At 40.8% G+C, this 15,962-nt stretch overlaps 1 protein-coding gene across 2 annotated transcripts in view; it reads right to left on the bottom strand.

The window, feature by feature from the left end:
- The window catches only part of CANX (calnexin), a 34,201-nt gene that overhangs the window by 10,398 nt on the left and 7,841 nt on the right, over nt 1–15,962 (bottom strand). For both annotated transcript variants that reach the window (XM_045890473.3, XM_045890481.3), the window contains exons 2-8: nt 7,095–7,271; nt 6,735–6,808; nt 5,934–5,992; nt 5,347–5,488; nt 4,711–4,792; nt 3,996–4,188; nt 1,598–1,787 (exon numbers count right to left, since the gene is read on the bottom strand). In XM_045890473.3, the coding sequence (XP_045746429.1) occupies nt 1,598–1,787; nt 3,996–4,188; nt 4,711–4,792; nt 5,347–5,488; nt 5,934–5,992; nt 6,735–6,808; nt 7,095–7,271 (917 nt within the window). The remainder of the gene's footprint in view (nt 1–1,597; nt 1,788–3,995; nt 4,189–4,710; nt 4,793–5,346; nt 5,489–5,933; nt 5,993–6,734; nt 6,809–7,094; nt 7,272–15,962) is intronic.

Genomic DNA, 15,962 nt, shown 5'->3' with positions numbered 1-15,962 from the left:
TCAGGATTATGCTTCTTTTTGACTCATGCTTGTTTTAAATTAATTGCATGAGAACATTGTATAACATTTAGCTGGCCCTTTTAATGAAGCTAAACATTCACACTCCTACCCCCAAAATAAATCCGCTAGTTAAGGAGCGTGATACTGAAATAGGCTGAATCCAGATCTATGTTCGTGAATACACAAATAAATTCAGCGTTTACACTAGTGCGGCATGAAAGTTCAGGTACACATACTTTTTTTTTTTTAAGATTTTATTTATTTATTTGACAGAGAGAGAGACAGCGAGAGCAGGAACACAAGCAGGGGGAGTGGGAGAGAGAGAAGCAGGCTCCCCACGGAGCAGGGAGCCCAATGCGGGGCTCAATCCAGGACCCTGGGATCATGACCTGAGCCGAAGGCAGACGCTTAATGACTGAGCCACCCAGGCGCCCCCAGGTACACGTATACTTTAAGAAAGGAAAAATATCAGCTAGAATTTAACGGCTCTTTGTCACTTCCTGACATTTCTGAAAGTCACTGTATCGGAGTTCAAACACGGCCATACACAAGAGTACAGCCCTGCTGTTCTCACTTTTCCTCACTCTCCAATTCTTATCCTACAAGAAAGGCTACACAGCGTATACTCAAGTTCACTCACACATGTCAAGCTCACTCCTACTCCTCTATTTTTGCACAAGCTGGGAATATCATTTCCCATCTTCACCATTTGCTTGACTCCTACCCGACTTCCAAGTCCCAGTTTGACTTGCTCTGCTCCAAGAAACCACCCCTGGACCAGGTATGCTTGGTGCTCTGGTCACTTACTAATAATACCTACTATTAGATCACTCACCACATACATGCCAACTTCACCTGCCTATCTTACAGCTGGACTGGGAGTCATGCGGGCAGCTGGTATCCCTGTGGCTTTGTATTCCATTGCCCAATACAGAGCAGAGATGTCTTGAGTGTTATTTAATGGGGAAAAGGTTATTTTTCAAATTAAAATTTAAAATTTTGGGGCACCTGGGTGGCTCCATTGGTTAGCAACTGCCTTCGGCTCAGGTCATGATCTCAGGGTCCTGGGATCGAGCCCCACTTTGGGCTCCCTGCTCAGAGGGGAGCCCTCTCCCTCTACCCCTCCACCCCCCCACTTGTGCACGCATGAGTTCTCTCTCTCTCAAATAAATAAAAATTAAGCAGGGAGCCTGATACAGGGCTAGATCCCAAGACCCTGAGATCATGACCTGAGCCAAAGGTAGACGATTAACCAACTGAGCCACCTAGGTGCCCCAAAATCTTTAAAAAAATAAATAAAATTTCAAGACTTTCAAATGTTAATTCATAAAAGCACTGGAAGAGCAAGGCCAAGAAAGGTTCTGCTACAAACCACCCATGTTACCACTGGCAAACTCATCAACTTCAGCATTTTGTGGCTTGTAAAATGGTATTAGGCAATCCAGATGACCATTATCGCCCATTTTCAGCTATAGTGGTCTCCATTTTTCCTACCATTTAGACAGCATCACAGATTACTGAAATTATGAGATCTTAGCCAACACTGAGTTGCTTAAGCCATGTGGAACATATGAAATGCTGCACTGCAAAGACTCACCAGTCATCTGGTTTGACAGCATCGGGATCTGGTATTTTTGGTCTTTCATCCCAATCCTCAGGCTTCTGGTCTTCTGGGTCCTCAATTTCACGTGAAGGATTTACAGGAGGAGTCATGTCATTTAGCAAATTTCCACTATTCACAACAGATTGGTCCACTAATATTTCAAAACTATTATCTGGATTCAAGACTGAAAAAAATGAAATGCAATTAAAGAAAAATAAATTAACCACTCACTCCCCAAGCTCTCTTTACCACAGCAGATCATATTTCTAATATAAAACGGAAGCACAGTGTAATGACCTCAGGGTGTCAGTCAGAACATGGTCTTGGAGCCTTATGTAAGTTAACTCTCTCTTCCATATTTGTAGATCATAAATGCTAGTTCCTCAGGATTTTAAAATTAAAGCAAATGATACATAAAATTTAAAATGCCAGAAGACTACTTATAGACATTAAAAACATCAAAACACCAAAGAACTAATGCAATAATAGTCTGACACAAATGGTTACACATTAGTCAACAGGCAAATAAGTTAATTTATTATAACCATCACCTCAGAGCAAAAAAAAAGAAAAGCCCATTTCCTCATTTTTTGAATTGGTACTACCATATATGTCACCAAAATTTCAAAGTACACAAGCTCTTGATCTTATTTATTAAACTACATGCCTACTTACGGTTGTACTTCTGGAGTCCAGGGGAACTTTAAATCCATAAAGGTATCTTAAGTGAGACTTCCTCTGAAGCCTGGATCCCACACCTAAATGTCTCACAGGCACCTGGCTAAGTCCCAGCACATCCAGAATACCACGGAAAGCAAGGAGCGCCCATACCACTGACATCAATGATCATGAGAACAGCAATGTGATCAGTCATATGTACTCTCAGAGAGATTCCTACTTTTGTGAGGGGAGCAAGTGAAATACAGCACGTCCAACTTTTTTTTAAATTTATCTGAGAGAGAGAGAGAGAGAGAAAGTGCGTGCATGTGTGCAAGGAGAGGGAAAGAGAATCCTCAAGCAGACTCCCTGCTGAGCATAGAGCCAGATGCGGGGCTCAATCCCACGACTCCAAGATCATGACCTGAGTTGACATCAAGAGCCAGCCACTCGGGGAGCCTGGGTGGCTCAGTCGGTTAAGCGACTGCCTTCAGCTCAGGTCATGGTCCCAGGGTCCTGGGATCGAGCCCCACATCGGGCTCCCTGCTCCGCGGGAAGCCTGCTTCTCCCTCTCCCACTCCCCCTGCTTATGTTCCCTCTCTCGCTGTCTCTCTGTCAATTAAGTAAATAAATAAAATCTTAAAAAAAAGAGCCAGCCACTCAACCGACTGAGCCACCCAGGCGCCCCTAGCACGTTCAACTTTTAATAAAACATTACATGTGTTTATACACATATAGCCAAATACATACTACAATGTTGATATTTCAGATAATTTTAAATGTCTTTTGTTTGCTTATTTCTAGCTTTTGAATTCTATACAGAGCATGTGTTACTTTTGTTATAAAGAAAAAAGGTTACTGTATTCTTTAGGAAAAGAGACATGTCCACATATACTCAAACCAGCAGGAAAAGCTTCATTAAAATAAAAAACACATTCCAGGGGCCCCTGGGTGGCTCAGTCAGTTAAGCAGCTGGCTCTTGGTTTCAGCTCAGGTCCTGGTCTCGAGCCCACGCCAGGCTCTGTGCTCAGTGCAGAGTGTGCTTGAGGATTTCTCTCTCTCTCCCTCTGCCTCTCACCTCCCTTGCACGGTCTCTCTCTCTCTCAAAAACAAACAAATCTTTAAAAAATAATAATAATAAAATAAAAAATGCATTCCAACGTCCAAATGATTAAACTCAACTCTAGGTGGCTCAGTTGGTTAAACGTCTTGATCCCGAGGGTCCTGGGATCAAGTCCCGCATCGGGCTCCTTGCTCAGCGGGGAGCCACCTTCTCCCTGTGCCCTACCATTCCCCCTGCGTGTGCTCTCTCTGACAAATAAAATCTTAAACACACACACACACAAACCCCAACTATCTAGGTATTGGAGCATCCAAAGTTCAAATGAAAGATAATTTGAAAAAAATGTACATATATTTCTATTGTGTCCCATTATTTAACATGTTATCAACAACAAAATACACAATGGGAGAAAATGAGGGGAATCAGCAAAGCTCTTTATGGAACATAAAAGCTTACTCTTAGAACGGTCTCAAACCCCACTTCTCAATTCAACCTATGGGAAAAGAAGCTTTTCTTAGTGCTGAGAAATTAAGTCCTTTTTACCACTAAGATATTAAGTCAACAGAGACTCTTATTTGCAGGCGTGGGTCTTCTGCAGATGTGCAATTTTTAAATTAAACAGATGATAAATGTATAGTGCCATAACACCCCCAAATTAATATGTTTTCTTACTTAATGTATAAAGATGTGTTTTCTTATCAGTAAAATAGGTCTTCAGATCTGCATCTGGCCTCTTGGCATGCTTTTCTTCATATATACCGGTTTTGGGGTTTTTGTGGCGGAAGATGAAGTGCAATTTATAGTCTTCTCCACATTTATCTGGACCAAACATAATCGTATAAGGGGTCTTGTCGTGGAACTGATCCTTCAGAAACAAAAATGAATTATTTTTAAGTGACTCAATCAAAGTGTTCAAAAGCAAACTTTCAAAGTATGCTATTTCCTCTAATAAAATCCCAAGTAAATTTTTGGCACCTTAAAGAAAAAGTTGATTCATTTACGAGGCTTATATAGATACCAGTGAAAAGGAATAACCAGAAATTACCAGAGAACTTTACATGAAGATATAGGAAGGTACTTTAAAAAAAAAAAGAGTAATGCATGTATCTAGATAGTTACTGCTTCTTTCATAAAACAAAGAAATAAGTTTTGCCAAAACTAAAAATTACACAGAACAGAAATCAGGGATAAGGCACGATGGCTTTGAAATTCACATTTCAAATAAAAACCAAAGAAGAGTCTAAGTCAATATTCCCAATCCTCTAAATATTTCAACAGTAGGAGAGGAGGCCTTCATTTTCCCAGGTCTTACAAGATTGTCTTTCCTTTTCTCTAAGATTCTCAAAAGACAATTGTGGGCGGCCACAAGGAAACAGGAAGGACCTACCAGGTTGAGTTCTGGGGTTTTGGAAAGCAGTTTCACGTAGGCACCACCACATTCTATTCCATTTTGGAAATTAACCTCATATCTGATTTCAAAGAGAAAAGTAGAAAACCGTAAGGCATTCTGAAAGATCAAATTTCTTAATTTACTTCCCCTCTCCCCCATGTTTTATCACAGGTCATACTTTTATCCTTAAGAAAAATTCCATCTTCTATTGCTTTTGAAGACTTTTTTTTTTTTAAGGTAATTTTTACGCCCAACTGGGGCTCCAACTCACACCCCAAGATCAGGAGTTGCATGCTCTACCGACTAAGCCAGACAGGTGCCCCTCATTTTCTATTGCTTTTGAATGGCTACCCAACCACCCCCCAAATGTAAGTTAAAATAAAACAAAACTTTAATGCAGATTCCCAGTGTACACTTTTTATAAAATCCTGATCATTTGCTATCAGGAGAAAAATAAGTCAATCTGTTTCAAAAGAATTTACTGGGAAGGAAAAAAAAAATACTGGATTACAAGATACTTAAATACACCACAAACCCGCTACTGTAATATATAATTATTCTTATAATTTTTTAGAGTAGAGTAATAATTTCCTGAGATCTGGGAAGTTTCTATAAAGCAAACATTTCACTCACTGAACAATGAGAGGCTTGGTATCAAACAGGAAGGGCTTGTTCAGTTTTGCAGAGATGGCATGATGCTTGGCCCGAGACACCAACACAAGCCCTTTATCACCTGGGAGCTTTGTTTCCTTCATTTCATCTACCTCCCACTTTCCTGTAAGACATCAGAAAAAAATCCACTTCCTAATTATGCCTTTGAAGATCCCTTAAATGGTACAAGCAAAACTCCAAGTTGTGCACATCTATCATATTGGCAAATTTTTAACCTATTCCATTTACCTATGAGAGCTAGCCTATTAACCACACACATGTGACAAGTATTAGGATATGGTTTTTAAACCTGTAGCGTGTTCACTTCATCAATACCTAGAAAGACCTTCCATTTCCAACAGACAGCACCACAGGTGACACATTACCTCTCCATTTTATGGTGCAAAGCAGTCAACAGGTCTAATCCTATGAACACACAGACAGCAAAGCTTCCAAGGAAAAATCTTAAAATGTATACATACTCTTTTCAAACTAGCCTTAAGGGACACTATAGAAACCACACGTGAAGCCTCAATCTGCTATTCTATGTAAATCAAATGGACTCTCACCGTCGTATTTGGCAATTTCATCATCAGTGTCATCCTTCTTAGCTTTGGATAAAATCCACCTGTAATTAAGACAAACCCCCAAATTAAGATTTAAACAACGGCTAGCCTGTGAAAAGAAACAATGTAAATACTAACAAAAGCAGATCTATCCAAGTCTTCTTAGCCTACTTAACCACTCTACTACTTTCAACTTTTAAATCTGCCACACAAACAGTAATACATTCTATTCAACTCACAAACCTAAAGAAAAAGTACCAAACCCATGAAATAATTTTTTTTTTTTTTTAAGATTTTAGTTACTGAGAGAGAGAGCACGCACGAGTGGGAAGGAGAGGGAGAGAGAATCTTAAGCAGACTATGCAAAGAGCATGGAACCCGACGCAGGGCTTGATCCCATGACTGCGAGATCATGACCTGAGCTGAAACCAAGAGTCAAGACGCTTAACCGACTGAGCCACCCAGGAGCCCCTCCACTCTTTTTAAGACTCAAGAGAAAAAAATTCCTCAGTTCAAAAGAACAATATATATAAAAAAATTCCTCAGTTCAAAAGAACAATATATACAAAAATTCCTCAGTTCAAAAGAACAAGGGGGAAAGAGAAATGGAAATTAGACCCACATATTCTAAAAAACTTTTCTAAATGGACATGTTCTAAATTCTCCTAAATGAGCACGAACACTAGGGACATAAAATAGTTAAGACATTTTACTGTATAAAATGCTATCCAAAAATGAATCCACTATCACATCATATTTACATGATGTTTGCCTCTAAGACATTTTCCCCTAAGAAACACTTACCCTGACAGAGTTCCTCTGTCAAAAGAATCAGCAAAATACACTTCCCCTGTTGGAACCGGAGCTTTGTAGGTGACCTGTGTTAAATATAAAAATGTATCAAGAATTTCAATTTTCAGCATGATTCCCTTCTTAGTAAGATTTGCTTTCAATTATCCCAAATTTTTATAGCTGGCTCACGATTATACATATATATATATATATATATATATATATATATATATATAATTTATCAGTGGCAACATATAAGAAAGCCTGCTATTTTAGCTGACTTTGCTTCCCCTTGGAAAAGGATCCAAATTTACCTTCACCCTTTGACTATCTCAAGAGGTAAAACCAATAGATTCAAAGACCACTTCAAACCTTTGGAGAAGGAGGAACGCTAGTATCTGGTTTCGATTTGGAGTCTTCCACCTCTTCAATAACATCATCGAGGTCGTCCTCAATATCAATCATATCATCATCGTGTCCTTCATGAGCCTGAACGATAGCAGTTCCAAGGACCAGTAACATACACAGCAACCACTTCCCTTCCATCATCTACACATAAAAATATAAAAAAAAAGAGTACAATCAGTGAAATGTTATCACTTCCTTTTAAACATTTTATAAAGATCATTGACCCCTCTCTTATTTAAAATTAAGGCTTTCAAGGGACGCCTGGGTGGCTCAGTCGCTGTGTCTGCCTTCGGCTCGGGTCATTATCCCGGGGTCCTGGGATCGAGCCCCGCATGCGGCTCCCTGCTCAGCAGGAGGCCTGCTTCTCCCTCTCCCACCCCCCCACTTGTGTTCCCTCTCTCTATCAAATAAATAAAATCTTTTAAAAAAATAAGTAAAATAAAATAAAAATAAAATTAAGGCTTTCAAATCAGAGCTAAAAGAACTTTATTGTGACTATTTTATTTTACAGATAAGGAAAGTGAGCCCAGGGGCGCCTGGGTGGCTCAGATGGTTAAGCGTCTGCCTTCGGCTCAGGTCATGATCCCAGGGTTCTGGGATTGAGTCCCGCCCGCATGGGGTTCCCTGCTAGGTGGGAAGCCTGCTTCTCCCTCTGCCTCTCTCTGACTCTCATGAATAAATAAATAAAACATTAAAAAAAAAAAAAAAAGGGAAAGTGAGCCCAGAGAGATAAAGAGGGTCTTCCCAAAATCAGTTAGTTAAAAGACTGAATTTCAAGAAAATTCCAAAACGGAACTCAAAACAATTGTCCCCATATAGAACGTTGGCTACCCAGACCCAGGGTGTCTGAATGCAATTTCAAACTAACTGCTTGCATTTAAAGAGTTTGACGATGGACAAAAGCCTCTTCTGCATATTAATTTACAATTTACAATCACATGGTAACAGAAGAGCTGAATAGCCTCACATTAAAGATTTAATAGCTATTGCTCAAAGATCATCAAGTTTAGATATGGTTTTAAATTAGTGTTTTAAGACTCAACAAAAATATTAAACCAAGGACCAGCTACTTTTATCTCTTATTTTTCAAACACTTAGGTGCCTTGTATCTTGTGTTAGACTGTCATGGGTGGCAGTGGGTCCTCTTCTCAAGGACCACAGATCTTTTTTTTTTTTTTAAGATTTTATTTATTTATTTGACAGAGACACAGCGAGAGAGGGAACACAAGCAGGGGGAGTGGGGGAGGGAGAAGCAGGCTTCCCGCGGAGCAGGGAGCCGGATGCGGGGCTCGATCCCAGGACCCTGGGATCATGACCTGAGCCGAAGGCAGACGCTTAACAACTGAGCCACCCAGGCGCCCCAAGGACCACAGATCTTTAAGATACAAAAGCTGAGTCCCATGGATGCACAACATGATTCAATAGTACATAGTACAGTTTCAATTCTGCAAGATGAAAAGAGTTCTAGAGATGGATGGAGGTGATGAGTGCACAAGAATGTGAATATACTTTAAACCACAGAACTGTACACTTAATAACACTGAAGATAGTAAGTCAACAACAAAAATTAATTTTTTTTTAAAGATTTTATTTATTTATTTGAGAGAGAGAGAATGAGAGACAGAGAGCACGAGAGGGAAGAGGGTCAGAGGGAGAAGCAGACCCCCTGCTGAGCAGGAAGCCCAATGCGGGACTCGATCCCGGACTCCAGGATCATGACCTGAGCCGAAGGCAGTCGCTTAACCAACTGAGCCACCCAGGTGCCCCCAAAATTAATTTTTTAAAAAAGATAGTAAATCTTATGTGTTTTTAATTCAACAACAACAACAACAAAAATTAAGAAAAAACATCTGAGCTTAATACTTCTGGTCTCTTGTTTACAATGGAGACCTTTATTTCTTAGGCAAAGTACAAAAAGAAAAAGAAAAAAACCTGAAGGAGCTCCTTCATAAACTTCGAATGGCCCCAATTCATAACCAACGCTGCCATTTTGACCAATTGAGTTTCTAGAAAAATGCAGATCAATTTATTCTAATGCTCAATTTAATGCCAAATTCCTTATGAACTTTATAATCCTTTATAGTGAGTAACCTGACACAAAGAACTAGATTTTCATGCATTATTTAGTGGTATTTCTTTATTTATGCATCTTAGGACTGTGTTCACAAAGTGAAAGAAGGGAGAGACTGGATTCCTAATTAGCATTTAGTACGGAAAATAAAAGTGCTAAGTAAAATCATTCATTACCTTTCCTAGGACTCGTATTAGTTTTTAGAAAAAACTCTTAATGTCAACATTCTGCTTCAGTTTCTTATATACTTAAAAAATACAAGTAATCTCTCATTTATTCACTGGAAAGACCTCTGTTTTCTGCAAGGGCATATAGCAGTATTGCTGTTTGATTTACACCTTACTCTCTGAAACAGGCTGATTCAACCCTTTTATCTACATCAATCTTATACAACTCCCATGTTCTCTCTCATAGAAACAATGCTATAGGGGCACCTGGGTGGGTGGCTCAGTCGGTTAAGCATCGACTTTGGTTCAGGTCATGATCCCAGGGTCCTGGGATGGAGGCCAGCTTCAGGCTCTGCACTCAGCATGCAATCTGCCTATCCCTCTCCCTCTGCCGCTCCACCCCCCTGGTACGCAGGCTTTTTTCCTTTTAAAGATTATATTTATTTTGAGAGAGTGCGTGCAAGCGTGGGGAGAGGTAGAGGGAGAGAGAGAATCTCAAGCAGACTCCACGCTGAGCATGGAGCCCCACACGGGGTTTCATCTCAAGACCCTGAGATCATGACCTGAGCTAAAATCAAGAGTCAGAGGCTTAACTGACTTGAGCCACCCAGGTGCCCCTAAATAAATAAAACATTTAAAAAAGAAAAGAAAAGAGGGCGCCTGGGTGGCTCAGTTGGTTAAGCGACTGCCTTCAGCTCAGGTCATGATCCCGGAGTCCCAGGATCGAGTCCCACATCGGGCTCCCTGCTCGGCAGGGAGTCTGCTTCTCCCTCTAACCCTACCCCCTCTTGCGCTCTCTCTCTCACTCTCTAATAAATAAATTTTAAAAATCTTAAAAAAATAAATGTTAAAAAAATAAAAAAAAAAAAAAAGAAAAGAAACAATGCTATAAATGGTGATTAACTTCCCCGGTATACGCTACAAAACCAAATTAGCCCCAAACACAGCTAAAACAGTACACTGTTTTAAAGCATAAAAGTTTAAAAGCTGACTTTTTCACAGTAAATAAAATATGTTAAGACCAGTAGTAATTAAAAGCACAAAGCAATGGATTACTTAGAACAGAGTACTTGTGCTGGAATACCACTGTCTAAGGAAAAAAACTAATCAGGGAGATGGTCTGGTGGGCTAACTACTTACCTTTAAAAAGGTAGGACTGATTTTTTTTTTCCTCAATAAGTTTTAATGTGTTGATATATTGCTGCTATGGACTGAATTGTATTCCCTTGCCCAAATTTGCATGATGAAGCCCTAACTCCCAATGGGACTATATCTAGACACATGACCTTCAAGAAAGTACTTAAGGTTAAGAGGTCACAGGGTGGGTAGGGCCCTAATCCAGCGAAACTGCTGTCCACATAAGACACTAGGAGTCTTCATGCACAGAGGCGAGTCCACGTGAGGACACAGCCAGATGGCAGCTCTCTGCAAGCAGGAGAAACATCCTCACCAGAAGCCAAACCTGACAACACCTTGATCTTGGACTTCCAGCCTCCAGAATTGAGAGAAAATAATTTCCTATTGTTTAAGACCCTGCCACGGTATTCTATACAGCAGCCTGGGCAGACTGCAATAGCTCTCCTTTGGTTTTTAAGTACAATGTAGAGCCGTGTTTCCCAAACTTAAACAGCTATCAGCATCACGTGGGGGGCTTGCTGAAACAGACTACTGGGGCTCAGTCTGAGTTTCTGATTCAGTCCAGGCCTGGATTTTTACCTTTCTAACAAGTCCCAGGAACCACACTTTGAGAACCATCACTTAGGGTTTATGAATAATCCATTTGGGCTCTGTTTTCCAGTTTATAAAGCACTTTCATGTACACTGTTCACGTAAACCTCCCGTGAGGTATTACTCTCATTTTATTTTACACGTTAGGAATCAAGACTTAATTAAATCAAAATAAACTACTTATTATCACAACTAATAAGTGAGACTCAAAGAATGCAAATCCTGTATTTCTATTACACTAGACAGAATGCTACTGTGTAGTTGCATACTGAGAAGGTATAACGAACAGAAGACAGGAAGACCAGGCAGGAGGAGCCTTTAGGAGAGAGTGATCTGGAATGTCGGGGGGTGGGGGGGGCGTGGGGGCGTGGTTCCAGATAGGGTTAGTGAGGGCAGAGCCACTGCAGAACAGCGAGCCCAGGCTGTGGGCCAAGGAACAGGGGGAAAGAAGGCATCTGTGTTGGGGAGGCAGAGTGGTCCCCCTGCAAAGAAAACCGTTTTCAGAGAGCAGAAGGCTGGCTACCTGTCCTGTCAGGAACAACAAAGAAAGTCTCTAGCAAGCTTCAGAAAATGCACTCCTCGCCCACTGCCATTTCCTCTACACTCTGAGGTGCAGAACCTGGTTCTTTAGGGAAGAGAAGTGTGCAGGCATTCATCTGTTCCTTTCACATTATTCAGAGGGCTGTGGAACCTGTGAGGAGTCAGTCTCGCCAAACCATGCCTCTCAGAGCTCTTACACTTAATGAGCCTTACCCTCTGCCAGCTTTGTATCTGCTGCGTTAACACCAGGAATTTGCCAATACCCCCCCCCAAAATGCTACTGCCAATAGGTCTATTCTAGTTCCAAGAACCACCAGTAAGTCAGCTTAAATGTTCCAAGTTTTGTTAGAGATTTGTCCATACTTACAAAGAATTCAACAAGACGTTTTAAGGTGACCTTAATTCTCTGCTTTGTTAATGAAAATCCAACATTACCAAGACACAGAATCCCCCCCATCTTCTTTCAGTCCCCCTACACCAAATGGAATCCAAAAGGTAGCACTGACTGGGTGGGTATTTATACAGGATGTTGCACTACTATGCTTTCTAAAAGAAAACATAGGAAAAAATTTAGGTGATCTTGTGAGTTTTTACGTAAAACATTGAAAGTAAGATATATGGAAAGAAAAAATCAACTGTGAGACTTAAGAGAATTAAAAGACAAATCAGACAAGAAGAAAATACCTGGAAAACACACATCTGATGACAGACTGGTTTCCAAAATGTACAAAGAACTCACACTCACCAATAAGAAAACACACCATCCAGTTACAAAATGGACAAAAAATTCTGAACAGATACCTCACCAAAGATACTCAGATGGAAAATAAGCATATGAAAAGATGCTCAATATCATTTGCCATTAGCTAACTGCAAATTAAAACCATAAGATACCAGCATGCGCATATTAGAATGGCCAAGATCCAAACACTGGCAAGGGTGTGAAGCCAACAGGAGCTCTCATTCATTGCTGGTGAAAATGCAAAATAGCATACCCCCTCTGGAAGACAGTGTGGCAATTTCTTACAAAACTAAACGAGTCTTACCATCTATTCAGCAATCATGTTCCTAGGTACTTGCCCAACTGATCTGAAAGCTTGCAGATGCACAGAACCCTGCACACCAGTATTTCTAGCAGCTTTACCTATAACCACCGCAAACTTGGAAGGATCAAAAATATCCTTCAATAGCTGTATGAATAAACAAACTGCACTGCAATATTATTCAGCAACTCAAAAAAATGAGTTCTCAAGCCATACAAAGACTTGGATGAATTTTAAGTGCATATTGCTAAGTGAAGGAAGCCAGCCCGAGAGGGCGACGTGTTGTATAATTCCAGTTATAGGACATTCTGAAAAAAGCAAAACTACAGATACAGTAAAAAGATCAGTGGTTACCAGAGGTTCGGGGGAAGTGGTCAGGATGAACACATCAGCACAGGGTGATAATTCAGGCAGTGAGACTACTCTATAGGATGCTATGATTATGGATCCATAACTCTATGCATTTGTCAAAACCCATGAAACTTCACAGCATAGAGAATGAATCTCAATGGATGAAAATTTTAGAAAATCCTTTAGGAGTCAGGTGGCCCAAGGACAAGCACACAGGATGTGACAATCGTTCTGTGTTACAGATATATTAACCACCTCATTGGAAGGGATGGAGGGAAGATGCTGACCTACGTAACTTCAGAAACAAGTGGAGTCTGTAAACCAGACGGTGCAAAAGCACTTATCCAGCTGGTAAGTTACCCCCACAGGGACAGGTTCACAAAGCTGATGCTGCTGTATGCGTATGCTGGAAATGAACGAGTATATGGGCGGTGGATGGCGGGAGCCACGTTCTCACCACTGGGTGTGGGAACTGATGGGTAAGCAAAGGAAAGAGGCTGGAAGAGCCCCTACGGTAACGGGAGAGAGCTGGAGACATCAATGTAAACTCATGCTGTGGCTAATTTACAGAGGGTTACATACAGTAGTATTTATAGACAGGCGCATATATGCCCGTTAGTATGCACACGTTTCCTTCCTGTGTCACCTTGAGGGCCTAAAAGAAACTACATCTCTGTAGCAATAAATATACCTAGTACTGAGATCTTGATTTTTAATACCACCTCCAATTAAAGGGAACAGGGCCCTTTGGAAAAACGGCCAACTCTAGGATTGGGGCAGGAAATACACAAGGTGAGCCTGGAACATCTGACACTGCCAGTAAAGTGTTCAAAAAAGAAAACAAAAATAAAACACCCATAATGATGGGGGGGGGGGAGCGGATATGTCAAAGGAACACAAGAAAGAGTGCCCAGTGGCCAAAGCAGAACAGTTATGAGCAACAAAATAAGTGGTACTAGATAATACTAGATTTTCTACTGAAGTAGAAAATAAATATCCATGGATCTATACTGACACAAATATATGGGTAAAGAAATAAATGGGGAAGGAGAGACAAATTTCCCATGCAGAAATATTCCAACTAATCTATGCAGTTACTCCTCCTTCAAGGAAGGAGAGCCTAACTCCCCACTCCTTAATGTGTGCGCGGCTGCACCAGGTGATGTCCTCCCAAAGAGCACACAGTATGGGAAGGGGGAGAGAGAGGGGGGAACTTTACACTGGAGAAACCTGGCAAAAACTATCTCATCCAGGTGACCAAGGTCAACATCAACAGTGAGAGGTCATGTTGATAGTATGTACCCTTGACACAATGTGATGAAAAAAGGACTTTAACCTCTGTGGTCTTCCTCCCAAAAATCCATTATCCCCAGTCTAATCATGAGAAAAACACAAATCAAAATCCCAATAGAAGGACATTCTACAAAACATCCTAACCAGTAGTCCTCAAAAATGTCACGGTCATCAAAACTAAGGAAAATCTAAAGATCAGTCACAGCCAAGGAGAGCCTAAAGAAATATGACTAAATGGGGCGCCTGGGTGGCTCAGATGGTTAAGCGTCTGCCTTCGGCTCAGGTCATGATCCCAGGGTCCTGGGATCGAGTCCCGCATCGGGCTCTCTGCTCCTTGGGAGCCTGCTTCTCCCTCTGCCTCTCTCTCTGTCTCTCATGAATAAATAAATAAAATCTTTAAAAAAAAAAAAAAAAGAAAAGAAATATGACTAAATGTAATGTATCCTGGAACAGAAAAAGGACAACGGGTAAAAACAAAGAAAATCTGAATTAAAAAAAACTTTAGTTAATATTTATGTATCAATATTGGTTCATTAATTGTAACAAACGTTCTGCACTAATTTAAGTTGTTAATAGTAGGGGAAACTGGGATTCCTCTGTGCTATCTTCATAATTTTTCTGTAAATCTAAAACTATTCTAAAAATTAATTAAAAAAAAAAAAAAGATGTTCCACGATTATGCTTCAAATGTTTGATCTCCCACCCCTTCAAAAATATCCTGGGGCTGAAATATACCATAGGAATCTAGTCTAGCTCTCCTTTTTGACAAGACTAAGGTCCAGAGACCGACTTGCCAACAAGCAGTTATTGGCAGAATCAGGATCAGAAGCCAAGGTTCCTGCATCCCGGTGCAGTGCACCCTACTTGGTAATTCTACAAATGCTTTTGTCTGAAAGACACAACGTGATTTTCCACATATTTTAGCATCCAGGAGGATTTCAGGTTTTTTTCCTCCCTTTTAAAGTCTTCATTTGTCTTTACGCTGACAGAATCCTAAGCAGAGAGCATACTTCTGTCACTTTGCTTTCCTGGTTCTAAGATTATCAATAGGAAATATATAACAAGGAGTTCAACAACAAAGCAAGAATGCTTTTAGAAAACAAACAGCACACACACACACACACACACCCCAACTTCCCCTGAGCCACAGGGCAAGTGGTTCCTAGATTTGGAAGGTTCAGGAGTAAAAGTGAATAAAGAAATTACCTTTTTAATTTTTTCCCAAAGATTTCATTTAGTTATTTGACAGAGAGAGAGAGCGGAAGAGGGAACACAAGCAGGGGGAGTGGAAGAGAGAGAAACAGGCTTCCTGCCAAGCAGAGAGCCCGATGTGGGACTCGATCCCAGGACCCTGGGATCATGACCTGAGCTGAAGGCAGACGCTTAGCGACTGAGCCACCCAGGCGCCCTTAACCGAGAAACATTTTCCTGTAATAAAGAAACACTGACCACATTTGCTAAAATTCTCTTCTGTTTCACAGTTCATGCTAAGAGGTATCAGCTCCTCAAGGGCAAGGTTTCCCGCATTCCTGCATGCCATTATAGCAGTCCGGTCCCCCACCCCCGACTTTAAGCCATTATATTCTTAGACCACTTCATTTTCTGGTTCTTTCAGGGGCCATCTTCTCTCCTGGTCTCT

The sequence above is a fragment of the Mirounga angustirostris genome, unplaced genomic scaffold (genome assembly GCF_029215605.1).
Source record: "Mirounga angustirostris isolate CCGP_5_RB_7025 unplaced genomic scaffold, mMirAng1.0.hap1 SCAF_7, whole genome shotgun sequence".
NCBI classification, from domain to species: Eukaryota; Metazoa; Chordata; class Mammalia; order Carnivora; family Phocidae; genus Mirounga; species Mirounga angustirostris.
Note: the sequence above shows the minus strand (reverse complement) of the source record. Positions and strands in the feature narration are given on the sequence as shown.